General features: G+C 45.0%; 1 protein-coding gene across 2 annotated transcripts in view; it reads left to right on the forward strand.

Annotated features, from left to right (window-relative positions):
• The first annotated feature begins 5,529 nt into the window (after positions 1-5,529).
• Positions 5,530-12,107, forward strand: part of TMEM131 (transmembrane protein 131) — a 180,892-nt gene continuing 174,314 nt past the window's right edge. For both annotated transcript variants that reach the window (XM_086328103.1, XM_086328105.1), the window contains exon 1: positions 5,530-6,295. In XM_086328103.1, coding sequence (XP_086184229.1) covers positions 6,112-6,295 — 184 coding nt within the window. In that variant the 5' untranslated portion in view covers positions 5,530-6,111. The remainder of the gene's footprint in view (positions 6,296-12,107) is intronic.

A 12,107-nucleotide genomic window follows, 5' to 3' on the forward strand; every position in this document is an offset into this window, starting at 1 on the left:
ATTGGAGTCACCTCTTATGATCTTACTGAATTGATCTGTGCTATTGTTTAGTTAGAGCAGTGGAATTTTAATTCTTCAGGTTTTGATATTATTATAAGATGAATACAATAATTAAAAGAGTACTTTGACAAATTAAGCACTGAAGATGCATAAAATATTAAATGGACCTGAGAATGAAACAGAAGATGAAAACCCTAGCTTGGAGCATCATGTCTCTGCCCTGCCATTACGTTGCCCTTTGTTTCCGGGCCTCAGTTTCCTGTTTCTTGATGCTAATCAAGATTAAAACAGTGACACCATTGGACATCTTCTATGTCCAATAGTTTCATGGAACTTAGTTTATTCAATCTTTACAACTATCAGTAGTTAATTTTTTGTTCTGTTTTTAAAACACAAAACTGGAAATATATTTAGGGAGGTTGCATAACTGCCCAACAGTAGCTGGAGGTGGGCACAGGTTCGTGCCATGGTTGGTTTCAAAGCCATCCTCAATGAACGATCGAAGGTCCATCTCTTCTTCTAAACCCTGTGGATTTTTTGGTATGAGGCTGGCTATTCATTATGAGTAAGACCACATTGTCAAAAAGAAAACATTTTCTCCAACAAAAAGAATTGTTCTTTTATTTATAATCACATTTTCTATTGTGTAACAACACACGTATTTTATAAAGACCAAGGAGTCTGCTATTAATATTCCCTGGCCTGTATACTATCAACGGGATTCAAAGAATCAAACCTTTATGATAGAATACAGATGCTAACCATAATGTAGACTAACTCTGAAACACAAATATTCCCCCTGAGAGCTTCATAGGCTCTTTTTTTTTTTTTTGTAAATGCTTTTCTTTTTTAAATTGAAGTATAGTTGATTTACAACGTTGTGTTAGCTTCATGTGTACAGAAAGGTGATTCAGGTGTACATACATATATATATATTTTTTCAGATTCTTATTCTTTATAGGTTATTACAAAATACTGAGTATACTTCTGTATGCTATATACGTTTATTTGCCCTCCCCTGCTGCTGCTGCTGCTGCTAAGTTGCTTCAGGTGTGTCCAACTCTTCGCAACCCCATGGACTGCAGCCCACCAGGCTCCCCCGTCCCTGGGATTCTCCAGGCAACAACACTGGAGTGGGTTGCCATTTCCTTCTCCAATGCATGAAAGTGAAAAGTGAAAGGGAAGTCGCTCAGTCGTGTCCGACCCTTAGCGACCCCATGGACTGCAGCCTACGAGGCTCCTCCGCCCATGGGATTTTCCAGGCAAGAGTACTGGAATGGGATGCCATCGCCTTCTCTGTGCCCTCCCCTAGGCTATAGCAATTTATCTGGTAATTGAATATATTTAAACCTGGGGCTTCATGAGTTGATGTTTTTTTTCTTTTTAAGAATGCAGAGGGGGCTTTCCTGGTGGTCCACTTGTTAAGAGTCTAGCTTGCAAGGTAGGGGACACCAGTTCGATTCTTGGTCTGGGAAGATTCCACATGCCCAGAGGCAACTAAGCCCGTGCGCCACAACCAGGGAGCCCTTGCTCTAGAGTCCAGGAGCTGCAACTAATGAGCCCATGTGCTTCAACTACAAGTCCGTGCTCTGCAACAAGAGAAGCCACCACAATGAGAAGCCAGAGCACTGAACTAGAGAGCAGTCTCTGCTCTCCATAACTAGAGAAAACGCTTGCAGCAACAAAGACCCAGCACAGCCAAAAATAACTAATAAAAATTACCACAAGAGTAAGTGTAAACTCTAAAAAAAAAAAAAAGAATTGAAGGTTCCTTAAAAAGATAAAAATAGAGCTATCATATGATCCATTGACATTAACCAAGCCTAGAAGAGTCCAGTAGAAATTGAAGTCAAAGATAATAGGAGGTGAGATGCGGGGTGCGGTAGATTGTGTTAGAGCCTTATGGCCCAGCAGAAGAGCTCTGGTTTTTACCCTGAGATAGGAGTTACTGCAGGAGACACAAGCGATGTCATGTTTTAGATGGTCATTCTGCTGCTGTATTGACAATAGACTACAAGTTTATGTCAAAAAAAGAAAGCAAAGACCACCAGAACTCAAAAAAAATAAAATCAAGGCTGAGTTTATATACTCATCAGGCAAAGAAACATATCAGTGAAAAAGTTTACTGAGTAATTCATGAATTGGGAAAGGTCAGGGTTTTTTTAGAGGTGCTAGAAAGAGGAAAGGGGTTGGTGGGGGTGAAGCTAATCTAAGACTGAAAACCGGCATGCTGGATAGGAATGGACAGTGCTGGATCAAACAGAGCCCTTTGTTCACTGGATAGGAACAAGCCTTCAGCTAGGCCTAACAAGAGTCTGGCCTAGGGGTCATTCAGAGTTCACAGTCCTTTATCAGCTTCAGTTGGTTTGAACCAGACGAGGTATACCATCAACTTTCCTTGGCAAGAGCTGTAAGTGGAAAAATTTTCCTTTTACAGTTGGGAACAGAGAAAGCTGTTAGGAAGTTCTTTCAGAAATCCAGGCAGAATAGATAGGGCTCATCCCACAGTGTATCATAGAGGTGATACACCGTGGGGTGTGTATCACCCATCGGTCATTGGTTGCTTGGGGTGGCTCTAGAGACAGAAAAAGCTGTGGACGGAGAAGGTTTAGGGAGCAGATTAAGAGTTCATGTGAGTTTAAGATGTCCATAGCTGCAGCAATAGAGACAGTGAGGTCTGGCCGGTGATATAAACTTGAGACTTGAAAAAGAGTATAGGTGATGTTGAACGTCAGGAGACCCATGTGTAGTCAACCAACGAGCCAGTGAGATGGAGCCCTGGGGACTCCAACATATTTCCCCCTCCAAGTCCCAAATTTTAATTCACATATATTTTTATTACAATGAAAGTATTCTTGTAAGCCTCCTCAGATATTTTGTGGGAATATAAACCAATAAAGGGCTTCCCTGGTAGTTCAGTCAGTAAAGAACCCACCTGAAATGGAGGAGATCACCTGAAATACAGGAGACCTGGTTTCAATCCCTGGGTTGGGAATATCCCCTGCAGAAGGCAATGGCAACCCACTCCAGTAATCTTGCCTGGAAAATCCCATGGACAGAGGAGCCTGGTAGGCTACAGTCCATGGAGTCACAAGGGTTGGACACGGCTTAGTGACTAAACCGCCACCACCGTAAACCAATCCATGATCCTTGGAACTTTCACTGAGCTTAATACAGTTTTTTAATTTCTCCAGATTTATTAGATATCATTTTACAAATAAGGAATTTGAGGCCAGAATAGTTGAGTAATTTGCCTAGCCTCATATAACTAATAAAAGCAGGGCTAGGATTTAAGCCTTAAATTCACCTGAGTCCCTTTCAACTCTGCTTCCAATAGTAGTTTATTAATCTGGGTAGACAACAAAGTGAGCAGAAGGTGAAAAGTCCTAACAGTGTGTTGTTCCTTGCATGTATCAATTTGGTGCAATAGTCTTCAAACTTGAGTGTGTCACCCAGTGGCTTGTAAAAACACGGACTGCAGGACCTCAACCCAGAGGCTGATTCCGCATGTCTTGGATGTGATCTGCAATCTACATGTCTAACAAGTTCCCAGGTGATGCTGGTCTGGGGATGATACATGGAGAATCACAGGTTTAGCTGGTTTTCCCTGATTCTGCCAGCTAAATAGCCTGTCTCCACTTGCCAAATGCCCAGGTCTAACTCCCCAAAGGGGATTAGGGAGATCTGTTGCTAATTGGAACTTCAGAAAGGTCCTTGGTGACAGTTCCTTCAGTTTCTTTTCTTTCTTTCCTGTTTATGTGTGCACAGCTTGCAGAATCTTAGTTCCCTGACCAGGGATGAACCTGGGGCCCACTGGTGGTGAAGACTCAGAGTCCTAATCACTGGACTGCCAGGGAATTCCCAGTTCCTTCATTCTCTCCTTCCTAAAGAACATGGCTCTGGGGGGAAAGAGAAGGATGAGGTGATGGCAACTCTGGGTACTCTCCAATACAGTTTACCAAACTGTATGGTCAGTTCTTCTTTTATTATTATTCTCCCAGCAGTCTCAATGCCCTTTCCTGGGAACAAACTTCTATCATCACTGCTCTGGCTCCCAAAGTCCATCAGGCACAGGGAGGTTCGGATATGGTAGGCCCTAAATGCCTACACAGCTATTGGGCTTTGGGGGCTTAAATAACAAGAATACAAGCTTATAAACACAGTTAGATGCAGAGACCTTTGGAAGAAACTTGTACAAGAGAAAGGCCCTAAAGCTTAAGCTTCATTAGCTTCATGGCAATCAGCCTCTGATCAAACAGGTCTGTATATGTCTAAGCTCCAATTACAGATATTTGCTTAGTTCCCATGGGGCTCCTGAGCCTCAGGCTAATCAGAGGACTTGGTTGATTCCTGTGTAAGAGAACCTAAGCATTTAATGGTTGAAGAGGCTTGCCTGCCTTGAAACTGGTAATGGGGGAGGAGTTACAGGCTCCTTGCACATTGAAGGTAAGTTTTGACCCTGCACTCACATACTTATCTTTGAAGTCGATTTCTTCAGTGAGTTGAAAGCCTTCGATCTACAAACATGGAAACGCCCACTTAGAGATGATACTAATTATTCCTATTTAATTACATCAAGAACAAAATTCAATTAAATTCTTACTCTAAAAATCAGAAAAGTAAAATTGCTTTTCAAAATCAGGGTGAAGGCTCTTAAAAAATATAAAGTGCTTGCTTGACAAAGACGACGACTGCAGAGGGTAGTACTTTTGAGTTTCTTTTGTATAGCTTCTTGAAATTTTATTTTTCCCACGTAGTTTGTTTCAGGACGTATTAGCGGTGGACTCAGCTTTAGTACAACATTCACTCGACAAATCCAGCTCAGCCTAAGTGAACGGCTCTGTAGTTAGGGGAAGTTACTAAAAGAGTTACTAAATTAGGAGTGAGGGGAAGTTACTAATTGATTAAAGAGAAAGTTTGTAGAGAACAGCCACGCCCAAGAAGAACCTTGACCTAAGATGAAAAGGGCCTCTAAGAGGCCCAAATCAGGTGGCTTCCTGATTTGTGCTGGGCCTTGAAGGAAACAGGTGAATAAAATGTATTAAGAATTATTCCAAGTTGGAAAAAGTCAGCCACTGCCACTTTACACACACACACACACACACACACACACACACACACACACACACAGAGCAAAGGGCTTTCCCACAGCAAACTCGGCACAATCCAAGTGCAGGAGGATTCCACGAAGCGTTCCAGAGTGCTGTATCTTCAAGAGTGCAAAGATGAACAGTGCAGGTCCCCGTCCCCAAGGCAGCGCCACCGGGAAACTGAAACAGGTCCCGGGTATTCTCGAAGCGGCTAAGAAGCGGGGGTGTGGCCTGGAAGAGACACTGGAATGGATTTTCCGCGCTAGACTTCGAGGTCCGCGCACTCAGTTCTCTGGAAGGCTCTCGCAATGCAGTACAGGGGATGCAGGCGTTTGTTCCCTGCTTCTCAGCTGCCGCCCTGCCTCCCCTAGCGCCCCGAAACTCCGCCCAGCTCCCGCCCCCGCCCCAGGGCGGCTGCGCGACCAAGCCCCGCCCCCCCGTCCCCACGTGATCGCCGTCCCTGCCTCCGCGAAGCGTGGGCCGCCATTACAAGTTCTGGCGGCTGGGCCCCGGCCGGCCTCCCTCCTCCCCCTCCCCGGTGGGGCACCGGTGACAGGTTGGATTTGTGTTGACCCGTCCCGTCTGGCGTTTGGAGCCGTGGGCCTCTGAGAGCGGGACGAGGAGTTCGGACCGAACTCCGGGGCGGACAGACAGACCGGCGGGCTGCTCAGGTGACGGCACGGCGGGGGCGGTGCCCAGGGCCGCGCCCCGCCCCTCGCAGGCCAGCGCCCAGAGCCCGCCGCCAGTGCCCGTTTCCAGTATGGCCGCCCGCCGTGCTTGACCCGCGGCCTCTGCGCTTCGACTCCCCGTGGGCGATGCTGAGGCGGAGGCCGTGACTGACACGCTCGCTCACACGCACGCACGGACCCAAACCCACGTCCGGAGCCCGAGCCCTGGGCCCGGAATCGCTGTCTCCCCCAGGCGCCGTGGCCAGAGCCCGGACCACGGCTCCCGCGCCGCCACCGCCTAGCCGAGAAGGACCGCGCCGGACCTCGAGCGCGGCGGCCCCGGGCCGGCAGGGATGGGGAAGCGGGCCGGAGGAGGAGCAGCGGGATCCGCCGCCGCTGCCTCCACGTCCGCCGTGGCCGGTCTGGAGCCCGCGGCCGGCCGCGGCGGGGGCCCGCGGAGCGCAGCCGCCGGCCTCCTGGGAGCGCTGCACCTGGTGATGACCCTCGTCGTGGCCGCGGCGCGGGCCGAGAAGGAAGGTGGGTGTCAGCCGGCCGGCATCTCCCGGGCCCGGCCCCGCGCTGTCACCGCGCCCTCGCGGAGGCCGCTGCCGGGCTGCCACCGGGGAGGAAGGGCCGCGGCTCGCGGCTCGCGGCTCGGAGGGCGGCCGGGCGCAGGGCTCGGTCCGGCGCGAAGTTGCTCGGTCGAGTCTCGTCCCGAGCCGGGAACTCGCAGTTCGGATGCCAACTCGCGGCTTTGACCGCACGGAGTTGCTCTTGTTCTCCGTGATTCTTTCCCCTCGTCTCACCCCCGTCTTCCCCCTTGTCTCCTGTCACTGCCATTTCAAAACTTCCTGAGTTCTCGTATATTCTTGCCACTTGGCTCACTAGGTAGGAGGGGCATATTTTTAGACTAGATTGTTGTTAATAAGCAAATTTCAGGACACTTTTTTTTTTTTTTTTTGGTTGCGGTTTTAATAACGGCGTGCGAACAGAGCTCACTTTAAATTGTAAAAATAGCGACACTGGGGGACAGCTTGCCAAATTTTACTTTAGATTTGTTTAAACGTTTTCGGAGGAGGAATCTTGTATCTTTAGCTTCCCTCTTAAGTATCGTTTTGCAGTATTGATGATTGTTCAGCTAACAGTTCTCTAATATTTTTTACATGTCTTAAGATACGTAACTGGGTGTCATTGTTTTTAATGTGAAAGACTTTAAAAACCAATGTCAAGTTTCTAGCTTGCGAACCTTTACCTGTAATTTACAATTAAGGGCTAAGTGTTATTTTTTAGGAAACTCTAGTTAGCATTGTATGATTGTAACCACGGTGCTTTTCCGGGGTTAAAAATGGTTTTGTAACCTAGAAGCCCAGATCTGTACTTTCGTTGGCACTACCTGTTTTTTGAACCTGAGGAAATGAGTGACCACAGAGCCTTCATGAAGAAATCACTAAAAGTGAATGGTTTTTAAAAAGCTAAGCGATATTTGTTAGTTTAGCTTTCGTTTCACACTGAACTGCCACTGCAAGGAAAATAAGTTCTTGCCACAGTGAGTTTAGGGTTGACGTTCTACTTCACAACTAAAGTCACTTTTTACTGTTATAGAAGGCAACAGCAAAGCAAAGCAAATTCATGTTAAAGTGCCAGGTGCTTCAGTTTACTGTTTTTTGTTGTTGTTCAAAACGGTGCAATTAACTCTTAAGCAGTTTGTGTTAACATAGGAGGAAATTATTCAAAGAATTGCTGTCTGTAGAAAGGATTCATCTACAGAGGCAAGATTATTTCTTGAATGAAATATTGCTGCTTTAGGACTAGTCAGACCTGGGGTTGTCACAGTTCATCTTTGGTTACAGATCTGCAGTTGATTGGTTCTCGTGTGGCCATTGGCACCCAGCACAGCCTGGCATGTAGTTGGTGTGTCCAGTAAAACTGAAATGGTCCGATAAGTTAAGGTCTCCTTGAATTTGAAGTAGTGCTTGGCAGGTGTCCTGGTTTTTGTCTTCCTTGGATTACCTTGCACAGTGCCAGGCACACAATAGGCATTTAACATTTGTTTGAGGAAGTAATTATATTCATGGGTCATTAACACAGGGATCTAAAATGATTGAAAAACGTTAAGTTTTTCAGTAAAACATCCAGTAAAACATTAAGTTTGTATTGTTCTTCTGCTTATTTTTCCAGCAGCCATTTTTTATGCTAATTCTTGGTGTATACTTAAGAAAAATCCTTTGTTTGAGAAATGTCAGACTAATTTATATTTGCTAATTTCCCTTTTGTATGGTTTTTAAGTTTTAGTACATCTCTCTAATACCCATAAATGTAAGGGTCAGGGGAGGAGAATTGGGGCCCCGGTGTACAAGAATGAAAAGATGGGGTTGAATCAGCCAGTGGTCCTGAGAATCAGACACCTTTTGTGGCCTGTGTTGTGTCTATATGAACAATTTGAACAGAGAAATTAGCTATTGAAGATAATTGACATATCTTCTGCCCATCATCAATGGATCTGATTCTGATCAAATATTCCAGGAAGAAAGCTCCAAAATTGACCAGTGCTTTCAGTCCCCTTGGTGATCACATTCTAATAGTTTCTGTTTGAGTAAATAGGAGAAGTGAGATTGATTTTCTTACATGAATGTGATACCGCAAGTTTGGCCCCGTTTGCCCCCCAAAGGGTGCTGTTTTGAGTTTTTTCTCAGCAAATCTGAGCAGACTTCTGAAGGCAGCTGAATTCACTCTGTCCATTTACATCCTGAGGATTTTTGGTGTGGTTTTATTTTGGTAGTATAAACTACCTTAACTTTTTGAAGCTAAGACTTACCTGCAATTTTAATGATGGTTCTCTGGGTATCTCGTATGTTAGTATATTTCTATTGCAGCCGAATTTCACTGGAAAATCTTCGAAACTAAGTAAAACTCATCATCTTCTAAAGAAAAGCAGCAGAAATTCCTAGATTACCTAATGCAGATTTCATGTTTGGACCAGGTGTTGTTAATTTTAAGTCAGACGCATGAGGCAACCTTTGTCTTAGCATCCTGTATGTCTTCAGTTCAGTTCAGTCACACAATCATGTCCGGCTCTTTGTGACCCCATGGACTGCAGCATGCCAGGCTTCCCTGTCCATCACCAACTCCCGGAGCTTACTCAAACTCACGTCCGTTGAGTCGGTGATGCCATCCAACCATCTCATGCTCTGTTGTTCCCTTCTCCTCCCGCCTTCAGTCTTTCCCAGCATCAGCATCAGGGGTCTATTCCAGAGAGTCAGTTCTTCGCATCAGGTGTCCAAAGTATTGGAGCTTCAGCATCAGTCCTTCCAATGAATATTTAGGACTGATTTTCTTTAGGATTGACTGGTTGGATCTCTTTGCAGTCCAAGAGACTCAAGAGTCTTCTCCCATACCACTGTTCAAAAGCATCAGTTCTTCGGCTCTCCGCTTTCCTATATGTCTTAACACTGCTATATCTTAACATCTGTCTTCACTGATCTATGAGGGTGTGTTTCACTAGTCTAGAGAAAAGGGGACCTTTGAGGATGTTTTGACTGTGCTCTGTAGTTTGTAAGGACTTTGAAAGAGTTGTCCAGGGTAGAAGTTACTGTAATTATTACAACTTAATTGGTTGTTTTGGATTGCTGGCAGTTTTCCTTGAAGCTAAGATCTAGATATTCAGAAGAGTGAAAATAGGGGGATGGTGTAGTGAAAATATATTAAAAATATAGTGAAAATATGTGTGTATATGGTAAACGTCTAACATTTAGTAGTATTTTTATTTGTAAGTCTGCCCATTCATTATCACCAACAAATAAAAGCTTTTTAAAAAAGCATCATGCATGCAAAGTCACCTCAGTTGTGTTTGACTCTTTGTGGCGCTATAGACTGTAGCCCTCCAGGCTCCTGTGTCCTTGGGATTTCCCAGGCAAGAATACTGGAGTGGGTTGCCATGCCCTCCTCAAAAAAGCATCATATATCATCTATAATATAGTTTCATTGTGAAATGTGTTTGGGGGGCATGGTTGTCTTTTAATTTTTTATAAATATCGAGGTACATTTTATGTATCTAGTAAAGATGAGGTTGGGTAAGTTTTCAGGAATGTGATTGTTTTAATCTGTAACAATTTCACATGTTATTATCACTAGTGATTTATGGCAGGGTGAAGTTTGATAGTCTTTCTTAGGACTTTTAAGTTTGTCTACCAGATACTTTTGTTTCATGCACAAATTTTTGTTTTAAGCTGTGTTTGTGACAGAAGTGCAGGAGGAGGGTACAAAAGTGTTCTGTCTCCAAAGCATATGAACAGAAAGTGCTTAGGAATAAAAGCAGGAAGAAAAGAGATTAAAAACCTAATTTGGTGAGTTTTTTTATCTTAGATGGTAGATTGATCAGGAGTGGTATTTACTTTCTTATTGAATTTTTACTTTATAATATAAATGTGTTTTTTAAGAGTGATTTTCTAAAGAGTGAGATGTTTTCATTCTTTGCATGAGGGTAGAGTGATTACTTTTTAATTTAGAGCCTAGTAAGTAGAATATTCATTCATGTTGTTATTTAGTCGCTGAGTCTTGTCTGACTCTTTTGCGACCCTATGGACTGTAGCCCACCAGGTTCCCCTGTCCATGGGATTTCTCAGCTAAGAATAGTGGAATGGGTTCCCATTTCCTTCACCAGGGGATCTTCTCCACCCAGGGATCAAACCCAGGTCTCCTACATTGTCAGGAGGATTCTTTATGACTGGGCCACCTGGGAAGCCCATACTCATTCATAGTGCTCCATTAAGGAACTTCTGTCGCTTGCTTTTTACTAAAAGCTGTTCATTACTGCCCAGATCTGCACCGGGCAGCAGTGAAATGCTGTTGTTGAAAGCAGTGTGCTCCCTCTTTCTCTTGCTGAGGACTGTTTTCCTCCTCTTTGTAATCCTCGCCACCATCCTCAGAGATCCATGCCCCTCCAAAATCAACTTTGGGGGAGTAGGTGTAAAATCATTAATTTGTTATCATCCAGAGTAGAGTCATAAGCCAAGCTACTCTTGGAGAAAAATGAAATCATTGCCAGGTGTTGATATTTTATAAGTTCTCCTTCATCTGCCTGTGGCTTGAGCTCTCTGATTGGCCCGTCAGTGGGAGATGCCTTTTTTCTCTGGCTGTTTTTCCTTATCTGTGGTAAGCAGCATTGGGCACTGTCGATAGCTTCTTCTTGGAACTTCTCTCCCTTCATTTCCGTGACTTTGTACTTCTTGGTCATCATCCTGCCCCGCTCTCATTCGCTGCTCTCTGGATGCCCGTTGGCTGTCTTCCCTCTCTTGCATGTCTGGCGACCAGCACACACTGCTTGTGTCCAGAGCAGAATTGTCTGATGCCACCTCCAGTTTCCCAGTTTTTATTAACGCCATGATTATTCTGTCTGCCGCGTTGGTCTCGTTTCTGACCATTTACCAAGTGGCATGTTGGAGTGTTAACTTCCTTGGGCAGCTTGCCCACAGCCTCCAGGCTGGGGCACTGCTGGGGGTCCTCACCTCCCAGCTGTCTCCACTTCCCTTCATTCTGCCATCCATTCTCCAAATTTGTATTGTCTTTGTTACTCAGCTGTCATTCATTTTGGTGCTTAATCAGATACTGCCTCACTGAGCTACCTAAATTCCCTAGGGGGGTCCTTCTTCACCCAGACCAGAATTTCTGTGGGGCAGAACCTCTATCAACATCTGCAGTGTGGACAGGGCGGGCATTTAGTTTTAAACAGAAGTTTGCCTCGAATAACCTCATCCTCCTGTTCTCATATCTGAGTTCTGGACTGAGAGTCCAGAGTACAGGAAACCTGTACTTGAACTTGGATTCAGGTACCATTAGCAGTGCTGCTCTGGTAAGACTTAGAGCGACGCCACGTTATTCTTCCCTACATGTTGCTTTCCCTTGTAACTAAAATGAGTAACATACATTTATCTAAACCATCACTTTTGTTACTTCTGGATTTTAAGATTTTAGATCCTCATAAAACCCCAATTTACATATCATGAAACAGGCACAGGGAAATAAAGGAATGTTTCCAAGGTAACAGAGCCGGTAGGCATTTAAGCTCGGGTTCCTTTGCAGGCCGTCTCTTCCTTGAGCCAAGCTAGTCAATCCTAAATGGCTATATAAACTGGTAGGTTTTGTTGTATATCAAGTGGACTTCCCAGTGATCTAGTGGGTAAGCATCCACCTGCCATTGCAGGGGACGGGGTTTAATTCCTGGTCCAGGAAGATCCCACATGCTGAGGAACAGCTAAGCCCATGAGTGACAGCTATTGAGCCTGTGCTCTGGAGGCTGGGAGCTGCGCCTGACTGAAGCCTGTGCTCCCAAGAGCTTGTGCTCCCCAACAAG

Source organism: Bos grunniens, chromosome 11 (genome assembly GCF_055505025.1).
Source record: "Bos grunniens cultivar Pamir isolate PY7600 chromosome 11, Bosgru_T2T1.0, whole genome shotgun sequence".
In the NCBI taxonomy this organism is placed as follows: Eukaryota; Metazoa; Chordata; class Mammalia; order Artiodactyla; family Bovidae; genus Bos; species Bos grunniens.